The sequence below is a fragment of the Motacilla alba genome, chromosome Z (assembly GCF_015832195.1).
Source record: "Motacilla alba alba isolate MOTALB_02 chromosome Z, Motacilla_alba_V1.0_pri, whole genome shotgun sequence".
NCBI lineage: Eukaryota > Metazoa > Chordata > Aves > Passeriformes > Motacillidae > Motacilla > Motacilla alba.
In genome coordinates, this window is record NC_052046.1 from 52651127 (window position 1) to 52676088 (window position 24962).

The 24962-nt window shown below is 40.9% G+C and overlaps 1 protein-coding gene across 5 annotated transcripts in view; it reads right to left on the reverse strand.

The window, feature by feature from the left end:
- The window catches only part of TLE4 (TLE family member 4, transcriptional corepressor), a 99915-nt gene that overhangs the window by 23806 nt on the left and 51147 nt on the right, over nucleotides 1-24962 (reverse strand). For 3 of the 5 annotated variants that reach the window (XM_038123691.1, XM_038123692.1, XM_038123689.1), the window contains 2 exons: nucleotides 20941-21145; nucleotides 20519-20535 (listed from right to left, as the gene is read on the reverse strand). In XM_038123691.1, coding sequence (XP_037979619.1) covers nucleotides 20519-20535; nucleotides 20941-21145 — 222 coding nt within the window. The remainder of the gene's footprint in view (nucleotides 1-20518; nucleotides 20536-20940; nucleotides 21146-24962) is intronic. The other 2 variants (XM_038123693.1, XM_038123690.1) reach the window with 1 other exon arrangement.

A 24962-nucleotide genomic window follows, 5' to 3' on the forward strand; every position in this document is an offset into this window, starting at 1 on the left:
CCCTATCTATTCTCCATTTTGACCAGAAGGATCTAACCTACAGCTAATGAGCCTCTAATTTTTTGTTGCTTTAAAACCACAGGTTTGTTGCTTTTCCCTCCATCAGGTACTGTACCCCAGTATCCTATATTTTCAGTTTTGATTACTACCTAATAAAGGCTGTATTCATGGCAAAGGCATCAGTTTTGAGTTTTCACATTTTTGCTCCCTTCCAATCTATCCATATGTACCAACCCTCCAGGGAAAAACACTTTCATTTTCTTCCCTTCTGCTTGTTTGTCTCTAAAGGATTTTATAGTTGTTTTGCTGCAGAGATGACCTAGAGGATGATAAGAAGACAAAGCAAATTATTGTTTTAACTGAATAATTCACAAATAGAACTGATGATCTCTTTCCACATGTTCTGACGAGTTATCTCCTTTATCCCTATTCTTAATCCTATTTGCTCCTGACTTGATCAGTAGAAAAGTGATGGGAAAAAAAGCAGCCTTCAAAATGCTACAGTGATTACAAAAAGCCCCCTAAAATTCAATAGAAACTCTCACTCCACATCCTGACTGCTTCTGTTAGCAAAAACACATTTGCATGTTTTTCTCCAGTATTAAGCAAGAGACTAGCAATTTGGTTCTCTCTTCGCCATTAGATTTTGTGTGGCTTCTGAAGACTTGATTTATTTTCTGCTTTTTTAGTACCCTACATGGTTTAGGAACCCACAGACACTGATAAGTGTCCACTGAAAACAGAATTTCATTATCCAACCAAACTCCTAACTGGGTGGGTGAATAAAACATAACTGGGTGCTATTAAATGTTTGCAAATTGCAGGTCATGCTGATTCTGAAACAAAACATTCTCTTAACCATTATTAAAAATATCTTCCATAAAAAAATCTTTGAGCACTACTATTCTCCTCTCTGCCCAAATAATATCCTAGCCCATTACATCTGTCTCACTTCATCTACCCTCACTTACTTGTGTTCCCAAGACCCTTGTTCAGGAAATTATCCCATTTCCTATTCAGGAAAGCATTTGAGCAGATGCCAGATTTGAGATACACACCTTGATCTTACAGAAGTCACAAAGCAGAAAAAGAAATCAGTGGAATGTACGTATGTGCTGAACTTTAGATGCCTACTGTGCACTACTCTGAATCTGGACCTCAGCCTGCTGCAAAAATAATGGTCCCCAGCTTCATTCTTCAAATCAGGACTCTGCTAAGTGGAATGGATGGAGGAGTGGTGGGAACACAGATTCTGCAGTCAGCCTGAAAGCAGTTACATCAGTATATAATAGCACATCATAAGTATAACACCTACTTTTGAAGACTGAAAAAATAAAACACATGGTCCTTTCTGCCAGATTTTTAGATGCATTATAACTCCTGAACATCGTAGAGCTTTGCCAAGAGAAGCAGAAGTAGCTTTTACTTCTCTGGGCCTTCCATTATTTATATTAGATAGGTCACACTGTTAATGTTTTAAATGTTAAAAGCACAATCAAATAGTGACTTCAGGCTAGCTGGAAATGTTTTGATGTTAGCAATGAGTAGCCAATACATTTTTAATTCAGGTTAGAGAAAAGGAAAAGCAAAAATCTCCCTCTTGTATTCCCCCTGCACTCTGCCAAGTAGTTAAATGTGGTTAACTTGGCATGCACGCACTTCTATTCAAATTAGTTATTTTAGGTAATTTCTGAAGACTCTTGTCTCTCATTTAGGTATTTCATATTACGATTCATCTTTCCACTTGCTTTTAAGGGAAGACTACAGTAATATCCCTAAAACAGCATTCTGGCAAATGCTCCTGAATTATGTAATTCACTAGGTTCAACTCTACTGCTACAATAATTTTCAAGACAGATATAATACATTATTATTACAGCAACACAACCCTGAATTGAATTTTCCTTTGCTGAATTACTAACACTCTAATGCTGAAATTGATCTGTTTTAAAAACCTCATGTGAAAGGTTTTTTAAATACCATACATGCTCAGGCTCTTTATTTTAAATAGTTTAGAAATGAGCTGGTGGAAATTGGGGACTAAAAAAAAGTCTTGTGTTCTCTAATCCAGCATTAAGTACATGTTAAAGAACACCAAGCATGTTTCCAAGCAATACCTACGTTGTGGATTTAGATCTGCAAAGACCTGATATTTCACTAAGGTTCCAGGAAACCATTTTAAAAATTGATTTATAAAACAAAATGAAAGATGTTTATTTCCATGTGGGATGCCTCTAGAGAAGCTGGCAAGTAACAAGTTTATTAAAATGACAAGTTCAAGGTACTTTTCTTGTTGACTGTAAATAATCTCCCTGTGAGCCAATTAAGAGTGTGGAGATCAAAGGCCCAAGAAGCTCTACAAAAGCTGGAATTACAGGGTTAAGGGAAAGCCTCCACAGGCTCCTTCAATACATATAATTTCCTCTAGGCATCCATTGACTGGGTGAAACAGTGCAGACAAGCATTTTTTCACTTTCTTTGGAGTACAGCAAAAACCAACACCCCTCCTTTAAAGGACACCTAAATAGGCAGCCTGATCTTATGCACAATCAAGAATGAATTTAGTTGTAAACACTGATCCAGGTGAGAAGGCTAAAAGGGAGCTGGGATGAATGCACAGAATGACTTATGGGCTTCTCTGTTGGGAAGTTATTAAATCTCAAATTACAACAGCTTGTCAATGCATTTCTTCTCCAAAACAGCTTGCCAAGATTGTTCCTTTTCAAGGCACTAGTCAGAATAGCTAGCAAAGTGTTTCCTAATGCAAGGCTTGAATACAATGATGATCTCTGCACACATCATCTTCAAATTTGAAGAGTGAGTGGGGCTTTACGTTGAGTACACAGAGCACTGCCAGCATGTCTTTAGCCGGAACTTAAGATGCTGAGCTGGAAGTCACACCACTGTTTACTGACCAACATCTGGGCTGCTTGAGTTTCCTTGCACTGCTACCTTGCTTATTCTCAGCAATGAGCTAAGTCCTGTTTAAAGATAGAAAACCTTGAATTTAAGTGGGTCTCCACTGCTGCTTCCTGCTAACACGGGGACAGATTCTGAACCTGTCCAGTCTCTTCCCTTTTATTTCACTTCCTTTCCTTGCTCCTTTTATATTACAGGGTTCAAGTGCAAGACAAGCTTTCATTGCTTGATGTGACAGATGATACCATCAGAATGCTCACAGTGCATAGCACTGGTCCTGACAGTAAATGCAAATTTTCATTTAAAAACACCTAGAGCACCAGATGGAGCCCTTACAGCAAGAAAGTGTAACAAACTCTTTCACAGCAGGCACAACTGTATCCAAAGCTCCAGCCCACAGATGGAAATCCTTCTTCCTGGCCTGCATGCTCTCCCCACTGGGCACTTCCACCACTGACAAAAATCACATTCCCACATCCACTTCTAGGGCTGCTCCCATGCAGCAGCCTTGCAGGAAGTCCGGAAGAGTTTTCCAGCTGTGCAGCAGCCCTTGCTGGGCACATTTCTAACAGTCAGTGGAGCACTATGCCCAAAATCTGCAGTTGAACAATCTTGCTCCATACACACAAAGTGGCAGAGCCTCACCTGTGTGGCCCTGGGCTGGAAGTAACACAATGAGGAAGAGCTCAGGCATAGCGCTGGGATGTCTAGAGTCACTGCTGCTGGTGGGTGGTGCGCTCCTAAGAGGGGTTAACATTAACCCCAGGGCTTTGGCACTGTGCTTTGTTGCACAGTGTATATATGCTGTGTGACAGCTGGTTAGCCCAAGGTGAGCAACACAACCCAACACAAACTTCCCTTGCCAGGACCCTCCCAACAGTGCTCTGGCTTCTGCTGATTTGGCTACATATCACAGAATCATAGAATATGGTGAATTGGAAGGCACTCACAAGGATCATCGGGTCCAGCTCCTGGCCTTGCACCATCCCCAAGGGTCACACCTTGGGTGCACCTCTCAGTGCCCGAGAGCACTGCCTAAATGCTTCTTGAACTCTGTCAGGCTTGGTGCTGTGACCATTTCCATGGGGAGCTGTTCCAGTGCCCAACCACCCACCGCGAGAAGAACCTTTTCTAACAGCCAACATAAACCTCCCCTGTCACAACTTCAGGCCATGCCCTCAGGTCCTGTCACTGGTCACCACAGATATCAGTGCCTACCTCTCCTCTTCTCTCACAAGGAAGCTGTAACTGCGATGACGGCTACCCTCAGTCTCCTTTTCTCCAGGCTGAACAGACCAAGTTACCCCAGCCACTCCTCATACACCTTCCCCTCAAAGCCCCCTCACCACCCTCACTGGCCTCCTTAAATGCTCTCTAACAGTTTAATGTCTTTCCCATATTGTGTTGCCCAAACCAGCCCCCAGCACTCGAGGTGAGGCTGCCCCAGCTCCGAGCAGAGCAGGACAATCCCCTCCCTTGCCCAGCTGGCCATGCTGTGCCTGATGCCCCCCAGGACAGGGTTGGCCCTCCTGGCTGCCAGGGCACTGCTGACCCATGTTCAACTTGCCAGGACCCCCAGGTTTCTTTCCAGGCACTGCTTACAGCATCTCATTTCCCAGTCTGTCCATACATCCAGGGTGCCCCATCCCCAATGCAGAATCCAGCACTTTCCCCTGGTGGACTGCATATGGTTGACGATTGCCCAGACCTCTGGTTTGTTGAGGTCTCCCTGCAGGGCCTCCCTCCCCTTGAGGAAGTCAACAGCTCCTCCCAGTTTTGTATCATCTGAAAACATGCCCAGTATCCCTTTCAGTCCTGTGTCCAAGAACCTGGTGTGAAAGGAGCCACAGAAATACACGAGCAATGTAATCAAGCCTGAAGGAAGGATGAAAATTCAACCAAAGCCTGTCTTCTGCAAAAACATGCAGAGATTAGACAGTCAAGTGAAACTGGAAGTAGCTCGAAAGGACTGAGTGGTCAAACTAGAAGCATGCATGTACTTGCCAAGAATGGGAGTCAAAACCACTGTGAGGTTTCAAAAGGAAGAATTAGGTATAGACAGATCACAAAATAACATTGATGCTTTTGCTAAAAACTAAAAGTGGGGAGGTTGGAAAACTGTGTGTATTTTGGAAATGTAGGTTTAGTAGTCTGCTCTTTTGTCTGATCACATGAAGTCAATTAAGCCTCTTCATGCCTCAAAAAGCAGGATAATTTCAGAAGTCTAGAGAGTGTTTCTTTCCCTAACAGGGTTGTCGTGAGGATTCATGGATTGAAGATTTGGAGGTACTCAGGTATCACCAAAATGGATCTATTACATATGCTAGACCGAAATTTAAAAATGAGGAAGAATGATCAGTATTCCTTGTATCAAAACAACTAAAAGATTAGAGCAATCCAATTGCTGTAATATAGTACCTGTACTAAACTCCAGAAACAATACAAACATAGAACTTTAACCAATTCTTAGTTTGCATAAATCTGTATGACACAGACATGAAAAACGTAAAAAAGGAAGCATTTCTGCATTGGATGTCAAACTCACCAGCCGAACTGTGAGAATCTAAAGCCACTACTTCAGAATGCATAAGACCTTCTCAAAGACAGCCAGATGTCAGATGAACCTCCCTGATTTCTGCAGAAATGCAGACAGTCTTTCCATCATCACTTTGTTTACCATAACACACCAGGTACAATGTCTTTTATGGCTTTCTGCTATGCAGTGTTTGCACTTAAAGCACTACATAAGTATGAAAAACAAATACTGTCTGTGTTTTTCTGATTAAAATCCAATATAAATTATATTCAAAAGCTGCCAGTAAAGACCTTCTGTGGCTGAAGGAGGTGCACCACTGATTTAGGGCTTCCTCTATCTGCTATACTGTTACGTCTGTCTTAGTGTTTCCTATTACTGAATGTTCTTTCCCATATCCACTCTTATTCCTAACTGGCCAGCTCAGAACTCCGGTTGCGTATTATCTCACACCAGAAAGTGCAAAAAAATGCTGCCCCACAATGCGCAATCACTTTGTGACTTGAGTAAGTCAAATTCAATCTCCATCTATTTAGTATACCAGTTCCTTCCCTTCTGTTAATTCAGTGCAAATTCATTCCAGAAGCACTTTCCTGCTTCCTGGTCTAAACTTTGTGAAACTCCAAGTAAAGCAAAACTTAGGGCCCTTGTTACAGATCTGCAGACAAAACGAGCTAACTCTGTGTAACTAAGTACAGGGAAAAGTACATTTCACACAAAAAACACAAAACTATCCAAGCCTGTCTAAAAAGTAAGGCAATGCCACAGAACATTCACAAGTTAGTTTTTGTGAATTCTCACACAATTTAGGTGATCCAAAACTATGTTTCCCAAATGCTATTGAAACATGATTATGGAATATATTTGTTTTGACGGGGCTTTAAGTCCCTGCATTTCAAAAAGTCCTCATTGTACCTTCAATCAAGGTTGAAATTTGCTATCGCAATACCTTTAGCTCCCTTTAGAACTGTTACGTGTATTTCCCTAAGAGAAAAGAATTGCGGATTCATCATGCACAAACTGATGCGTACAGTAACACTACTCCTAGTAGGTTTGCTAGAAATAGCGTGGTATTTCTACCCTTTGTTTTGATATTTGTAGGATTCACAACAAATTCAGGCCTGATCTCACAGTATTTAATATCTGGGCAAAATACTTCTTGCTGATGTCAACACAGTTTAACACAACAAACATCCTACATGTTACAAGAAACTTTAGCAGTGACAGCAATAAAAGGCAATTTCTTCCTTATCTCTTTTTGTGCTTCCCTTCTTATCATGATGAGAGCAGGAAAAATATGGCAACCATAACAAAGGGGAATAATGAAAACACTAACAAATTACTACTCAAATTGGGTTCATAAATACCATGATTACCTGGCTACTATGGCATTTGATTTTAGGACAATTTGAAGATCCATGAAGGCAGGAGACAAAAAATAACTGCATATCAAATGTTGGTACCTCAAAACCTTGTGGCTACCTCAGATACCAGCAGGTGCACATATTACAAGAGAGGCAAGGAATACCTTTGTATACCTTCAGAGAGCACTACTGAACAGTGCCTTCTTCCCTTCTTCTTCCACTGCTGTGGTGTCTTCACCCCTGTGAACCTGACTTGCCACTTACCAGCTGACCTGCGCAACACCCTGAAGTTGATCACTACAAGAAAACTACTGTCAAAATAACAAACACAAAGCATCTCTTGCCAAGTGGCAGGACCTTCCAGATCTTACACTAACTTCCTCCACAACCAGCCAGCATAACTATATTTCACAACACATTAGATGCATTATGGGTCCCAAGCAAACAATACTCAGGCACAAAACTCTAGTGCCAGAGATGGCTAGAGTAAACTTGCAGCTCCTTCAGGGCCAAAACTACCTTTTCAGCAAGGATATCCCAATGTGATGCTATTCTTCTGCATCTATTCTCTGCCATCCCTCAAGACGGATTTGAAAAGAAGGACAGCCAGAAAACTATGAGTCAGACAGAGCTAAAAAGGTTAGTCTCTGGGACCCAGAAACCACAAGGATAGGTATCTCAGACATGTTTTTTTAAATGCTTTCTTTCTGTCTCCTTCTTCTCTTCCTGAAGGACTAAATGTAAAATGAAATCGTCTTACAGAAGGACAGCCGCTTTCCCCCTGTGCTCAATCATTCCAGTCACACTATGTTGTCCAGTAACCTGCATTGATAATTCCTCATGAATAAAATGCCAACATTATCATCCACAGCTATGCTGTTGACATGCGTTTGTTATTTCACTAAAAATACCATTAATTTTCTGGCTTCACAACAGCTGAGCTACTCCCCATTTGAATATACAAAAGAGTATTTTGTTTAAACCAAATTAAAAGCGTTCCAGTAAATGACTTCAATTTTGCTGGCTATACTACTTAGTGTATACTGTTCTATTTAAGCCTCTCTTTCCTCATCTCTAGCCCTTCTACACCCCTGTCCTTTTCTGTTTTGGTTTTTTTTTTTTTCTCCTCCTCCCTTTATATACTTAATCCTTTCATTTCAGGAACTGGATTTTCCCAGCACGACATCCACAGTCAGAGACAGCTTCAAAAACGTAGTGCCAAGGAGTTAAGGCAGTGGTGAAATTGCCTTTGCTCTGTTTTTATTCACCTGATTGCCAAAAACTATTTAGAAAGGAAAGAAAGGGAAAGGGGAGGAAAAAGCACATAAATGCTGAATACACCTTCCTTTACCCATCCAGACAAGTGCCGACATTCGCCATTTAAGTTGGAATGAAAACCACCATTTCTGCCAAACCCTCCTGGCATCTCACCACTTTATTTGTTCCCATTTGTATCTAATGCTTTTGTCAACAGTTCAACAAAAGTCAAAGCAAACAACCCACTACAAACACTGAGGGTAACAGCAACAAGCATGAATCCTTCACAATTATCCAGCCCAGCTGCTCAGTGCCTGTCCAGACTGCTTTCATTTACAACAGTGTCAACAAAAGGCTGAAACCCAATAACTAGGTGGGTCAATACTACCACTGTAAAGCCTCCAGAGAAGAAAATGCTGTTCTGCTGCTTAACTGCTTCAGCAAACATGCAGAATAATTCAGTTAGATAGACAAGTGCTTGCCTAATCATTTGTTGTGTGAATTATTCAAGGCTTTCCCTTCAAACTGCTAAACAATGGCTCTTCAAATATTTCCATGGAACCACCAGATGTCCTACAGGAGGAAAGGGAACATAAGGCACATTCTGACGTAAGAGAGGGCAATGGTAACCTGTGATCTTGAAAAGCATTAATGTTTAGAGGATTAATGCCTTCTTACACATTGCTTCGGGTATAAAGAACACACAGCTTTTAACACAAGTGTTAGGCATGCATCAATTTACTAGCTGCTTGATCTCTATACAGCATAATCAAGGTTGTGTACAATTTTTCTTCCTTTTTTTCATGCAAATTGTAAAAGAGTTCTCTCCAGAGAGTATGCAAAGTGTGGTAAAAATAAACACAGTAGCTACATCTAGCTAGTCAGCTCTTCCTCCACTGTCCCCGGTGTTCATTTGACACAAGCCAAATGCTCACTCGCCTTCTTCCAGAGGTTTCATATAGGTTCATGTTTATAGTTTCAAAGAGCAGGACAAAGTCTTACTGCATAGAACCCAGAGCTATACATTATATGTTTTACTTTAATTGCCATTTAAGTACGGGAAGTACGGGAAACAGCCACCTTCAGATGTCTGCTTCCCTGATTTTGCTGCTGGCTTTTGTCACAATTGCTCCATTACATTAACATATTATTTTTAACCTTTTAGCAACTTTAAGAAAATGGGTAAATTACGTAACAAAGGGTGCTTGTTTTGATTTAATCTCATTACTGGCAAGAACAACCTGGATATGAACAAATGTTTTTTCTAGGACCAGTTTACATATACATCACAGTGCAGAGTTGGACGGATCCATATCTTGAGCCAGAATACAATATCAAATACACTTATGAATATTTTATTTTTGACATCTACAGTAACAGTTGCGCACACTGAGTAACTAGTATTCCAGAGAGGATTCCTGGCAGTTTTAAGACTTAGAAAAAGAGTAAGAGGAATTCTCTCTGTATGTTAAATGAAAGAACATATTTTTGTTTTTATAATTAGAATCTGCAACATATTTTGTTTGCAAAACATGGGACTTTGCAGTGATTGCACTGTAGCAATCTGGTGTTTTGTGTTGTCAACATGAGAGACTTCTATCAAATAAAGTTTTCTCCCTCTTTCTGTCCAAAACAATCATGAAACATTTGTCTACTAAATAGCAGCAGCTCCACCATGCTGTGATCATCACAGCTGTCAGTACCCACTACAGCCCTTATCTACTTGGTGGGAAACTTCTGTTACATTTACTACTAAAAGTCAGGTTATTGCCATTTGCAACACTAAGTTTGTTTATTAGTATTAGCAGGACTGTTACAGTCATTAGCAGAATTTGTAAAATTGCTTAAGGCTCACGGAGAATGAAGACACAACAGAGAGCGTACTGTAGAGAGAGGTATTGTGCAACAGAAAACCCCTGGTATCAAACGAGTTGTGATTTGTGCAGATTAAATGTGAAAAACATCTCATGCCAGATACATTAGAAACAGTCTGATGCTGAATACCCCAGAAAGCATGGGAAAGAGAGATAACATCACAATTTTTGATGGTGTCTCCTGTTCCTCATCCAGCAGAACATGAAGAAGCATGGAAAAATGGCATCCTCAGCCTTCACCATAGGTGAAGGTAATGCTGCTCACCAGAAAACCTTCATAAAGCACACCAGAGTCCTACAGGTCTGGAAAATAACTTTACTGCTACCTAGATGGTGAGCACACACTACTTCTCTAAGGGCAACAAACTGATTATGGACAGATGCCTTTATGCTTAAGGTGGGGTCCCTTTGCTACTCTCATGTCAATTATACATACTGACATGGCTCAGAAAAATACTGCACTGCCAGGGAATGGAGAAAAAGGTTTCTCTAACCTCACAAGGTTTACTGTAATTGATTTAAAAAAAGATTATTTTTAAATTATTCAGACACTGAATTCTTCTCATAAGCTGCAGTATTGGACAACAAAGCTCATTACAAAATAACAGTTGGAGGTCATGGCACAAAACTTTTCTCAAAGCAGGGAAGAAGAGAAAAACATTCATTTCTTCCAGGGCTAAAATAAATTGCAGTTTGATATTTTTAAAAGAAATGGAGAAGTGAGACAGAAGTATAGCATCAATAGATATAGCTTCAACAAATATATCTGGGATAAAGGAGAAACAAACACACAGGTACAATTACTGCAAGCCAGATACAACGATTTCCTAATGCCTGGTATTGGAAGATCACAAGGCAAAGATTTATGTTATTTAGGTCAGCACTGGCTTTTCAACTCAATGTAACTAGTGATTTCTATACAGTCAGTCCACTTTGTTAATATAATAAAAAGAGAAAAGGACTCAGGAATACACTGCCATAGCTGAAGAGTTTTATGTTGTGTGTGGTCTGTGCCAAACACAAACCACACATAACTGCAGAAAACCCTTCTGGGGGTCGCTGTAATTGGGAGACATTTCTCCTGACCTTTCTTCCATACTCCCGCACTGCACCTCTGCAGAACATGTCAGTCTGACAAAGCAGGACCCTGCCAGCAAAACCAGTCTTATAGTTTATTTTCATCTGTCAAGATTAATATAGCAAAGAAAATACTGTATGCCCTCTTTCAAACAATGTAGTGGCTTGAAATATGCCAGCTTCTTTGTATGGTGAATCTACGATAGCTCACCCAGTTAATGGAAAAAAGGAACAACCCATGTTGAATCTTTTCCTTCTCCTACCCCTCTGCCCCACTTAGTTGTAAGTATGCATTAAGAATACTCCCACAGCTGTATTCACTGCCTCTTGAGTGGCAGAAAAACAGAGGTGCAGCTGTGCCTACTAATATTTGTATGCAAACAAGTAGCACTGGACTGGCTGCTACACCTCATTTAAGAGCTCCTTGGTACTTTTGATAAGTATGCAGATCAAAAAGAAGTGATACAGAGTAATCTGCTGTCCTTTTAATGCAATTAGCAGATTTAGGTGGCATTTCACTTCCAATACTTCATTAAAACACTGATTGCATCCAGCAATTGCTGATGATACAACATTCACAGTGTTCCCCCTACAGTCCTCCCCGAAACTTGGTGGAAAGCTGGGGCAAGCCCTGAGCTGGCAGTCAGCAATCAGAGCCAGCAGCCAGAAAAGCTTCTGGAACCACACGTGAAACCTGTACACTGGTGTACTGCAGCAGGGGTGAGGGTGGCAGAAGGCAAGGGAGGAGAACATCCAGGACCTAACAGGGAACTGACAGGAAGTCAATAGCCCCTTGTGCCAGTGGTCTCTGTAGTTCCTTCAGGAGGCAATGGAAAATATCTCCAGGATTTGCATCTCTTAAGCATGATTGTGGCTGGGCCTCTTGCTGGGTCAGCCGCCACATTGCTGACTTTTGCTAGTCTCCATTTTACAATTTCTGTGAGACTTTCTACCCCTCAAGTTCTGTTTCTTCTACAGTCTTGTGACAGTGAAGCACACGAGTGGTGAAGTCCACTAAAAATGTCATGTGGACACAAGACTTCAATTTTCCTCTTGTATTATTTTTTCATGTTAGTCCGACAAGCCAAACAATACCTCAGCTTAGGAAAAATACTTTTTAAATTTCTTCCCCCAATGCACCCAAATGCAAGTTTAACAGCATCCCAGAAAAAAGTGACATCAAGCTGAATTCCTTCAATCCCTTCATTGTGGGAAGCACTGTTGGGGAAGGACCTGGCTCTACCTCCTCTGCCAGGAGCTTGGGGCATCCCTGGGGTACCCTCCAGCTCTGGCCCTGTTGCTATCAGCCAGCACAGCTCCACTGGTGCCAAGGAAAGAACAAACTAAAAAAGATTAATTCGCAGATGTTCATGCATTTCACACACAGGGTGCCCTGTGGTCCGTTGCCAGGGCAACGGGAGACCACCAGCGTGCGCTTTATTGGCTTTATGAAGTGCGTCTCGGGGGCTATAGTCCGAGAAATGCTGCATGATAATCTTCAGGCTTTTCAGAAGGCTTGTTTTGTGTTTATCCACATTTAACCCTCTGAGTGTTATTAAGAGCACCACTATGTCTGGCATGATAAGGAATGTAGAGACAGGATGTGAAGAGACAAACGCATCGCCTCCGTTTCCAGCCTAGAGACCCTGGAAAGCATGTCCTCAGCACCTGCTCCCACTGCCCTGCCCTGCCCTGCACTGAAATTTTCACCCACAGCCTGCAGGTATGCTGGCAGGTAAGCTGTTGTAGGGCAGACCTGAGTATAGTATAGCCATGTCTGGGGACAAAACTGACATCAGAAAGTGCAAATGCAACAAAAGTGTCACACTAAACTAACACATAAGTGATGGCAAGCACGTTTTCCCAGTAACTTCAAAAGAAGATTAAAAAGAATCAAGACCATTTCACCAACTTCCTAGACATGACACATGAAAAACCACACTTTTATTTGGAACCCCAATACATGACACCAGCAAACCACCCATGCCAAAACCTTTAACCAAAATTTATAAATTCACCTAGAGAACTTCCCTTCCTCTCCTTATTCCAGGCCAGTGTCAGGTGATTTCCCTAGCTGTCCTCTCACCAGCCAAGGCAGGGCTGCAGATGGGAGGGGCAGGAGGGAACAGGGGTTAAAATCACAAATGACACAACACCCCAAGCAGCAGCAGCCGCCACTGACATCAAGGGCTAATCCAACAGGAGAAGAGAGGCAGAAAGCGAGGGTGGCAGAAGGGATCAGTAGAAGAAACAGCTTGCATTCAGACTTGCAGGAGAAAGAGCATGCAGAGACAATCATTTCCTGGGAAAAGCTAAAGCCTAACGAGAATTTACTCTGCCTCCTTTATTCAGACAACCAACCCCTTTGTGGCAGGGGCTTCCTGACTGACAGGAACCCAGGGCTCTTTAATAGGATTTCCATATTATTTCCAACACCTGCCTATAAGTTATTTGTTTACACTGAAGAAGGCGAGATTCTCAAATCTGGCATCTGCTTCTGGTTCAGGCATATTTTAGGAAACCATGTAGAAAGAAGCTTTGTTGCTATGGAGACATTTTTATTTTCTTCCCTTAGTTGGATGAAAAACATTAGCATTTCCAATTTTTTGTTCTTCAAAAGGCCAAATGTCGCTTAAGAAAAGACAGAACTTTTCAAATTGCTATGCAGAATAGGCTAATCGAGCTTCAGATATTTAATTAATTATTCAACTCAATTAGAGCTGTACCAAAGAGAGGCAGGAAACAGTGCAATTTTCCTGCAAACTTCCCTCAATGGCCAATTCCTGCTGGCCGGTCTAATTGCTTTTTCCCTCAAAGCACAGCTAAAACTTTGTAGTTCATGTTGCACTCAAAAATCTTGCATAACAATTTGCGTATCAGTCAGACTACCCATTTCCCTAAACTAATCATCTTGGACTAGGAATGTGCTCCTTTCCCAGTGCCAGAAAAGAGATAAAAAAGAGCCATACAAATATACTATTAGCATTCAGTGACTTCACCCATATGACAGAAACTTCCAATGCATGTCATACATGTTGCTGAATCCAGAAGGTGCACTCCTTCCCTCCCTTTAGCAGATAATCTGCATGCCCAAGGAATCTGTTGATTTGTGTAAAAATAAGGGATGTTTCAAGTTACTTTAGACCTAAGGGTTTTGAAGACAAAATCAAAATGTTACATGCTCAAAAAAAAAAAAAAAAAAAAAAAAAAATCACAGCGCCAACAGAAATCTCTAAGTCAAAAACCTAGTCTGTGTCCCACTTGACAAAAATCGATATGTGTTGTTTATTTTCTCCCATTACATTGACAAGCATCTATGTAACTTGACCGGCAAATGTGTTCCTCATTCCAACTCATCCACCATGACTAAACTAGTGTAAGACATGAATTACAGCATGTAAAGTATGATTTTAATTGCATGCTTACAGTGAGGAGAACTTGAAGAGATAGAATAAACAAATTAATTTCCTCCCTTTACTTCTCTTCCCCCAGCTATTATATTGTCAAAGCCTTTGCACTGGAGACCTTTCCACCCACCTCCTCATTCCAGCAAACTTCCTCTTCCTACTCTATGATGGGAAATCATAATCCTGTGTTATCAACATCACAGTCTGTTGCCATGGAAATAATTAGACATGACTGCTCAGGTTAGAAATTACAGACCATGTATGTATTTGCCTTCTGGGTGAAGAGAGCATGTGGAGAGAGAATATTTGAGTTACCCTAAATCACCAAGTGGCAATACAAAAGTTTGACAGTGGGATCCACTATAGGAATTTGACCAAATGTGGGCATACCACTGAGTAAAAATCACCCTGTAGCAATGTGCAGAAGGATGTAAGATAAGAGGACAGTGTGCCGTTAATAGACAGAGTGCGTAGAAAGCTATTGGGTAAAAGAGGTGAAGCCATCAAAACTAGCAGAAGCAGCTAATTTTTTTATGTCAGTGTATATGCTGTCACTTTCATATGAATATGAGTACTCTACACTAAATTAAACTTCCCAGATGACCTCCTGAAAAAGACTAAAGATGTGATACTGCGTGAATGAAGGAAATTTAAAACTCAGTTGAGGTGGGGGGGAGAAAAGAAGAAAAAACACAGCAGAGAGATACACACCTGAGGTTTAGTTTCATGTTTCTTTTAAAAACCACAGGGCTTGAATGACACACTACAAGTTTAGCCATGAAAAGGTTATTAAGAAAAAAAAGCAGTGCCAAAAAACCAGCTCTGTAAGATAGACTGAGACAACAAACAGGACCTTGCTAATTAATATTTGTTCTGCTTCAGCAGACAGTTACTGGACGAGACTGCAACAAACAAGCATGTCTCACCCAATCACATCATTAATCCACTCACGTTCACCACCTGAGGACCAGCTATGCCCCACAGATATTTATTCATCTGTTCCACAAACAAACAATTACAACACATTTTCTGGAATTAGGGCACCTGTTACATTCGGCACAGCTTACACGCCCAGAGGCAGATATCAATTAATACTGAAAAAATTACTGTATCAGAAGCAAACAGAAGTTACTCATTATTATTTGGTAATGCTACCCTCAAAACAACCACAAACATCAAAAACACACCTCTTGCACAGCAGTGTACTTCAAATCCGCTCTGTTTAAAACGACTGCTTCATCATAAGAGAAAGCTAAATACATGCAATGCTTCATTCCTGAACGGCAAAAGGTACAAACAGAATCCATGATGCGAGTCTGAAATGTCTGGATTTTAACAAGCCTGTGAAGTGCTTTTTAGCTGAAGGGTGATTAATTGGCCAAACAACAAAATGATCAGGAAATAAATTCTCCAAATTTCTTTGAGTTTGTAACAGGTAACTACATTTTTTTGGCTTGTTTAATAGACACTGAATGCAGAGACATTTGGCAGGACACTCAAGCCTCTAGAGGAAGTCCCATTGTCTTGGGTTGATGACAATTAAAAGAAACCTGACAATCAGGGCAAAGTCCACAGAATACGTTACAGCAGCTTATGTGGTGTTCCTCTATCAGCAAAAGAAAGTCAGCAACGTAATTACATTTGGTAATATCCAGAAGTCTGACTTGTTGGGGCATTTTTATTTTAAAGTCTCTTGTATTTTCCAGAAGTGCATTCACACAACTCCTCCAAGCATCACGTTACTCACAGATTCAGAAGTAACCACAACTAAAGGAAAAGAGGTCTAAACACTTAATAGTGACTAAAAGCCTGAGAAGCACTGGAGAACCTGCTACCACAAATGCAAATGGAATGTGCGAATAGTATCCATCCACTTTCCCTGTATCGCCCACATGTGTAATTATTAGCTTTCACAAAGATTAAGGCAAAAGTAATTTTATTTCTAAATTCACCTCAATTTGCCCTGACAGACTTCTCCCAATTCACCAGCATAGTGGTCAAAAATCTACCCCAAAGCTCCATTTGATGCATTATTTCATATATTTTCTTCAAAAATTATTTTCTTTTCCCCAGAAGAATCTCAAACTAGCTGTTTTATTCCTGTCACGAAACTGTAATTTTCAATTATTGGCAGTTGTTACTACTGAAATAGATCAAAATGAAAAAAGTTTCATCATCTTGGCAAGCCTTACTATAGCCATAGTCTCTGCCCCAAATAATTTAAAAATCAGATAAAGAAAAAAACCCCAACAACCAAAAAACAACCCAAAGAAACAAACCAGCACATCCAAAAGAAAAGCAATGCTTAACAGGCATATAAAGAACAAGAGATCTACATTAGAAGTCATCAGAAGTTACACATGTTGGATCCAGTGAATTCACATGTTTCAGGAGACTCTGAGGCTCTCGAACAATCTGCTCATGGACATCCAGGCTACCTCCGGAAGGTACACAGCCCAGCCAGCATCTGGGAGCTCCTTCATTCCATTTGCAGTACTGAGAGTTATGGGAAGAGAATGCCAGCACGACACCACTTTCTGTCAGGTGGAGCTTTTTTACACAAGATGTTTCCATAGCTTCTCCAAAGGGAATGTATTAGAAAAGGAATTCTGTTAAGCACCATAGAAACTTTTGCCACATTTGTCCCAGAGATGATACCAAGGATGGAAAGGACATGCCTCCTGCACGAAGAGTTCTCACAGGAGGTTATAAAAAACTTGTGCAAATGCAATGTGCAAGAAAGAATCCACTTGAAATAATAATGCTTTTCCTTTTTTTTTTTAATCTCTTTTTAAAAAAGAAGTTTAATGGCTTTGAAAAGGAGACACACCAAGTCCTCCACAAAAAGCTGGGCGGTTAACTGCAGAGCTGTTTGTCTTTCTGTCTAAACACATTATATTCCCTCAGAGCCCTTAAGCTAGGGCTAAACTTTGAGCACAGTCCTGGCACATGCCACCCTTCCTTTTCTTTTGTTCGCTCCACAGCCTTGCCACTGCATGAAGAGCACTCCCATGACCCAGTTTACTGCATTAAGAATTTTGCCATACCTCAAACTTTGCAAAGAATTTGGAGGACTGGATCCAAGAAGAAATCGAAGAGCTCCCAAAGCTGCCCTTCTCCACAGAGCTTGCTGTGTCAATGCTGATCTATTATTTACGAACAGCTCCTGGACAATTTTACGTTACCTGAAGGTGACTACTCAGTTTCAGTCAGGGGAGGTGTGCTGGGCAGGATCAGGCCTAACATGTCATGTCTGGTAGAGTGATGCGAGCTGCCTTTTCCCTGGCCTGAACTAAGAGGAGAGTCAGGACCAGCACAGCTAGAGACAGCAAGTTCAGTAAGAAAACTGCCCAGCAAATCCAAAGCACTGTAAGTAGTGGCAGGAAATGGGTCATTTCAGCCAAATTCCTTTCTTTGTAGAAATGGGTACTGTACCTTTGTTATCTGAATTGCACACTAAAGCGTAAATTAACACTTCATGAGCTATTTTAGAATCCACCCTGCTTAATAATCTATATCAGCAAGAAAACACTTTAAAGTGTCTCTCACAATTAAACCCAGGCACAACCTTATATAAATCAAAATTTTGCTACCATATCAAAACGTTACACTGGGGCTGTATAACATTGCCCATATCCTCATTACATGCTACACTAATTACTGCCAGCAGATTCAGAATTTTCTGCACATTAGAGGCTTTTAGAGGAGCTATAAAAAATTTCAGGCATCATTAATTTAAATTTGTATTGAAATTTCCTTTTGACAGATGGCCAAAAATTACTTACTATTTAGAGTACCAGAGCCTGCCTGTTTGCACATTGAAAGAGGAAAGGGAAAAATTAAAAGGAAGAAGGAAATTTATGTCACGTTCATCACCTGTTAAATGTTAAGGAGCATTATCCTGCATGAATAAATTATTTCATACAAGCACACAGACTCCAGCTGGTTCTGGCTGACAAAAACTGTCTCAAGTCACACAGCAGACAATCATAAAAAGCCTCTCTTAACCGGGAACCACTTAAGGGAGGAGGGATCGATTGAACAAGCAACTAACTGCTTCTCTGGGCATCACTGAAAACATTTAAGGAAATTAGCAAACTATTTCACCTTGCAAAGCTGGCAGTAAGCCCCATAATGCTGACACACAAGCCAATTCACAATCTGAGCACCGTGCAAGACAAACATCTACTTATCATTTCAAAGTAAACTGCACAAAGTAGATGCCCTTCATTCCTTCTGGAAGCTGTTTGAGTAACAGCACTTTTGAATCAATCCCAGACAAAATCAGCCTTTTCAGTACAAATGCTCACCCCTAATATCCATGCCAGCATAAACATCCCAACACCTCACAAATGTTACAGAAACATGACTAGTATGTATTGTTTAGAAACAGTGAATGGCATATATTAGCAGTTCTCGTCACTTTCTTGAATGAAACCATCATGGTTTCAACTATATAGGTAAACAAACTCTCTCAAGAAACCACATGGGTTTGTGTTCTCACAGTTAGTTATCGACCCCACTTGCATTTGTTAGTTTGAGTGGAGGAAAAAGGAAAATGGACTGAACTTATCTGTTCACAGTGAACACTGGGTTTTCTAGGGAAATCGTCATTAATGTGTGCTCCCACCTCATTGCATTAAGCAGTATTAGCAGTTTCCAGCCCTCATGACAAAGAGGCTGAAGTGAAATCCAACACGCTGTTGTCTCATGTCACAGATAGACAGCTCCAGTGCCTTTGCTGCTCACGGTGAAAACTGACAGTTCCTGTCAGCTCCTGGTTGTTATGCAGAGCCATGTGTGTAACAGCAAAACTGACAACTATTGGCTCAGTTGCGCTTGGCTGGGACATGTCAGGAGTGCCAGTGGCAGAACGGGTGTGCTGGGATAGGCTGTGGGACACGTCCCCACTTGTAGTTGCCAAAGAACCAAGGTATCAGCTTTTGTGTCAGCCCTGGATGGACAGGACTCTAGTGGGGGCAAAGCCTGTGCCCAGAACCGTGCTTCTCCCAACACGAAAAAGGGAACACTAGTAATATCTGCCTGACAAGATCCTGCTAATCTTGTCTAATGCACTAGATTCATACTGTGCACATCTCTTCTATCACTTCCCCAACCCCAAGAATTTATTATATCTTCCATAAAAAAGTACAACTAGAAACTTGACAAACATGTTTCTAGGTGCTCCATAAGGCTGGTACAGGTCTTGCCATTTCTAAGAAAAGTGTATCTTTCTTTTCACACTCAGCAGTACCTAATAAGGCTTGATCTTGTGTTTCTGAAAACTGTGCAAACTAGGAGAGCAGACCCACAAAGGAAGAAGACTGGACTAACACACATCTCTCCATCTGAAGCATTAAAACCCCAGGAGTCCCTGGAGTTTTAATGGGAGACATTGATGGCTGCTGGTATGGAAAAGCATCACATGTCACTGAATCATACTTGTATCTATTACTGAATGCTCAAAATTATACAAGTTGCAAGGTATGTTATTACATCTACTTATGAACATCACCTTACACAGGATACAGGTATGCTGCAGAGTCACTCAAAACCTGAAAATTAATTTTTGGAAAAGGAAGGCAGAATCCTCAGTGCAAGCTTCAGTACCATGTTCATCAGAGTAGAGGGAAGGGCAGCTCACTCCTCTCCAACAGGAGAGCAGCAGCACCCTGCATCTCCCCCTGTGAGCAACAGAGCTCTCCTTCCTCAACTGCATTATAAGGAAATACCAGAATTACAACATACAGCATCCAAATGACTTAAGACTACTTACTAGCTTATTCTTTCTGTCTCAAAAGCTTGGACACAGACCCTGGGCACACCTTTCTTTCCACCCCAGAACAGCCTCAATGCTGTTCCAGTAAACTCACTGGCCAGCATGTTGCCTGCAATCCTAGCTGCCCCACTACCAGCCACTGCCTAAATGTGACACACAGGCTATGCAGGGCGCTGCCAATCAACACAAGCATCACAACCCAGTTCCAGTTTGTGACTTTTTCCACCACTCTCTGCCACATTTCAGAAAAATGCAGTGTTCATGAGCTCTGTCAAGCCATCCTTTACACCTACGAAATGGAATCCTACCTTGATGGAGTCTCTGTCTGCATGCAGAGCAGCCCCCATGCGTAAGGACAAGGAGATACAGTGGCAGGGGATGGGCATGTGGGGGAAGAAAGAAAGAGAAAAATACTAGTTAGTTTACACAAAATTATACATTTATCATACTCCAAAGAAAGAAGCCTGATGTCTGTTAAATAATAAATTGCACAGATGTTAACTTTTCTGTACAGTTAATTATTAATGCTGCACAGCCAGATTTATAAAACTGGGTATCTAGCATTTGAACACAATTTCTGGCTACTGCCAGATAATAAACACTAAAGTAATTAGCTAGGAACTCTTCTGAAAATTGCTCCTCCTTCTCCCACCTTTGCTTGCTTTAAACAGGAGAATTTTTAAAAAAAACAAAGGAAAACAAAGCCACAGCAGCCTCTGGCAGCACCTACCTCTTTGGTGGTCATTATCATGGTGCTTCTTCTCGTCTTTAATTGGGAGGTGGGACTGCCCCCCCAGTGCACTGGAGAGTGCCAGGAGACCAGCACTGCTGCCAATGGGTGGGATGGCTGGAGGCTGCAAGCCCGATGGGTGCGGAGTGAGCGGCACGGGAAGACCATGTCCATGTGACAAGTGCTGGGCCTGGAGTTGTTGCTGCTGTGAAAAACAAAACACAGATATTGAATTTGTTCAGGGAGCTGGGGACTGTCTAATTGATCACCTACATCAACTGCGACTGATCAGATCAATAAATGCATCTGATCAATCTAAGATATCAATGCTTACAAACATCCTGGTGCCTTAAAAATGTCCAGATATTTGGACACAACATATCAGATAAAACTCAGACTGAACTGGAAAACATCAACAACAAAAACTAAAAAATAAAAAAAGAAAGCAAATGAATGTTACCATTGTGGTGAATTTTTTATTTCTTTGATAGAAGTATTATGCTTTTCTCTTTCTAGTAGAAACGCACCATGTACACATCTAATCAAAACATATGTAACTGTAAAAGCAGTTATATAATGAAAAAAAAACCTGAAAATTGAGAAAATTAGTGTTAAACAGTTCTCCCAGCGCTACTGCACAGCATGCAGTGAAAGTTAATTTGAAAGAGAAAACCTGAATTAACAATCCAGAAAAGGAAACTGTTGCAGCCACCGTTTTAAGCCCTTTAAGTGTCCTCAGCGGTACTTGAGCAAATTACTAAAGAAAATCTAATGTAGCAAGGCTTGGGTCCTCCTGTAGGCTTGCTCAATAATGCTGAAATAATTGGGCACTCTGTGCACGTTTAGTGATGCTCGAATGAAAAGCTAGAGGCCTGCCCTTGTACTCTTCTCTAGCTGCTGACTCTGTGTTGTGACAGGTTTATTTGAGTGGGACTGTGATGCATGCACCAGCAACTGCACTGACAAGAGTTTAAAGTCATTTTTACCAGTACACTGGCAACACACAGAGAAAGCCCTTGAGAGGTTCGAATTGGAGTGCTTGACCTCAACCAGGGCAGCATCAAGCTCTGTGCAATACTAACCACTGTGGGGTAGATAGACTGTTGCTATTTGTTGGAAAGGCAGCGGGGAAAAAAACCCTGACAAATCAACAACAAAAACCAAACAGTGAAATACATCCCAAGAGAGATCTGTTCAGGTCCAAGGCTTACACACTAACCATCCAACTAATTTCTGTTCATAGAAAAACCAGATTACCCCTGGAATTTTCTTTTCATTTTCAAGCAGTCAGGATAAGTCGAATCCTAAGTCCTCTAGGATTGCTCTCTTCCACCTGGATGTCTGTATACAGGACTTTAGAAGAAATAAAAACTTAATTTGCTTTGTATAAAACCATTCCACTTTAAACTTCTAAGACTTACTTATAGAAGGGTGAGCTGAAAGTAAAAGGCTGCAAGTCACAGCACAGTAGATAACCCTTGCAGCACACTTTACACATAGCTTCCTTGATAGCCCACCCTGAAAGTACAGATCCTTCTCTTCTGCTTGTTAATAAACCTCATGCAGTGGAATCAGACTGGCAGTGGCATGCACACATCATCTAATCCAGACCAGTACCAGAGAAAATAGGGCAATGATCTACAAGAAAGCTGTGGGGGAATAAAAATACAGAAGAGAGTGGGAGGCAGACACCAAAATCAAAACCAAACAAACAAAAACCCAAAAAGAACGTTCTTCCAAGTGGAAGAAGAAGGAAAGCGTAAATCTTTTTCCTGCTTGCAAACCCATGTCATTCCAGCAGGTGTTCCTTCTTGAAGAACGCATCAAACCCATTTTGCTTGCTTGATGCTCTTATGGCAGTATGCTTCATTCTTCAGAATATTAAATTAACTACAATGAAACAAAGCAAGAGAAAATAGTGTATTGTTTAGCTTTAGGGTTTGAACAGGGCTGCCTTACAACAATCTGGCATGCCTGACTTGGGCAGGGAGGAGAAGAATGAGCAGAACAAAAGGGATGAACGGAATAATCTTTGTTCTGCTACCTGGTTTAGAACAAGGAATTTTCTATTCCTATTTGATAATGTGCTATAAACCACTGCATGAAGACCTCTGTCTGAATCTGCCAGTGGCTTAAAGACTTTGAGAAGAGCCTGAGAATATCAACAGTGAGCTTTCCCCTTGTTAACTATTATACTGTCGACTGAAGAAGAACACTCATTATACACTATTGTACATACAGATCTGCCTACTGACCTACCCAATTTGCATTATATGACCTCCTCTATTGACACAGGAGGGTTTCCAAAGAACTGGAAGAAAACCGCACTGTGAACATAATACCCTTTCTTACTTCTCTTTGATAGGAATCTCTCTTCATAGCTCAGGAAGACTGAAGCTTGGATGCACTGAATATCATTAATGACTCTCAGACATAATATGGTCTTTAAGAGTAGAAGCCTAGCAGCTTGAGATGACCCAGAACAGCTGGGCTGCACCAGTCCCTCTTGCCCAAGAATCAAAGTGTTTTCACTGCAAGTTGAATTGCAGAGAGCTCTGAAAATAACTGCAAAGAGTGGGGAATTAAAAAACCAAATCCAGAGCCTTCCTGCTATAGAGAACATTTCTGGAGACACCAAGTTCTTCCATTAGAAGTAATGGGAACCTGGAATCTGGTAAGAACATGACCTCAGAAGTGACAAAGTGTCATGCACTGATACAGCAGAATTTTAGGGTCATTAAGTAACTCTGTAACAGCAAAAAGAAAATTCTTTGGTATGAAAACTAGACTGCAAAATAAGTCTAAGCTAACATCCAAAATTTCAGCATAGCACCACATCCTGTGCCATACGAGGATAATATTGTTGCACACTGTTACATGGGGTGGGAGTAAATCTTCAACAACAGAAGGAGGATCATAGACTAGGACTGTATTGGTATAGGAAAGACTATGACCTCCTCCAATATAAAGAGCAATGCTGAACACCAAAACTGAGGCACTGGTCCAAAACCAGAAAGAAAGCAAATTCAAGTGAAACACTGGGTAGGCTTTTTCTCTCAAAACATATAAGCAGAAAAGGAAATTAAAGTATATAATCACATAATTAATGTGCTTGCTAATAGGCTTAGTCAAGAAGGTAAAAATGAAGTGGCATCTCTGTATTACTGTATTCAAAAACCCACAATGACAGCTGGACTTTGTTCTTCCCTTGCTTATGGGCATCACTGGTGAGCATCAGGTGGCCTACATGCAGCTATTTCTTTAAATGGAAAGTTATAGGAAAATGGGCAATTCCTTAGCCCACTGGGCATGAGATTAATGCTACCAAGTGGTAAAAAAGGGTGATCTCCTCTAGTCATCAAAATGCCAAAGTTATGGAGGACTAAGTATGGAGATAGTTACTCTCCACACAAAGAAATATTCCACTATGGAAGAAAGTTCACACTTGTTTCTGCCTGTAGCATGAATTTAGATCATAAAACCTGACACAATTTAAAAACTTGCAAGGAAAGACTGAAAATGAGCCAACCGAGCAGCTACATAATTTTTTTGAAGTTGCTGTAATGCCTTCTCTTCCCCTTCTCCATCTTCTCTGTAATTTGTTTTCTTTGGTCATGTTATTTATGAACTCCTAGCATGTGTAGCATGTGGTTAACTTCAGACAATCCCATCACAGTTGACTACAGTATGTGTGAAGTCAAGCATACATCTTCAGCGTTAATGCATAATAGGTGCAAACTTCGAAAGGCAGACTTTATGATGCTGTAAATTTTCCAGAATTATTTGAAGATAAAAACATCAACAGTTACTAGCAAGAAATACACCCTATGGAATTACAAAATAGGTTGCAATGTTTTTAAGGAGCATTCAACACACACAAAATATAAGAGCACAGGGTAAACACAGCAATCAGAAAGAAGCCAAAAAAGAAGACTGCATTCTTTTTAGTAATAAGTTCAGGAAGATGATAATTTAAATCAGCTGAGTAGTAAAAAACTGAAGTAAAGCTTTCAAAACACATT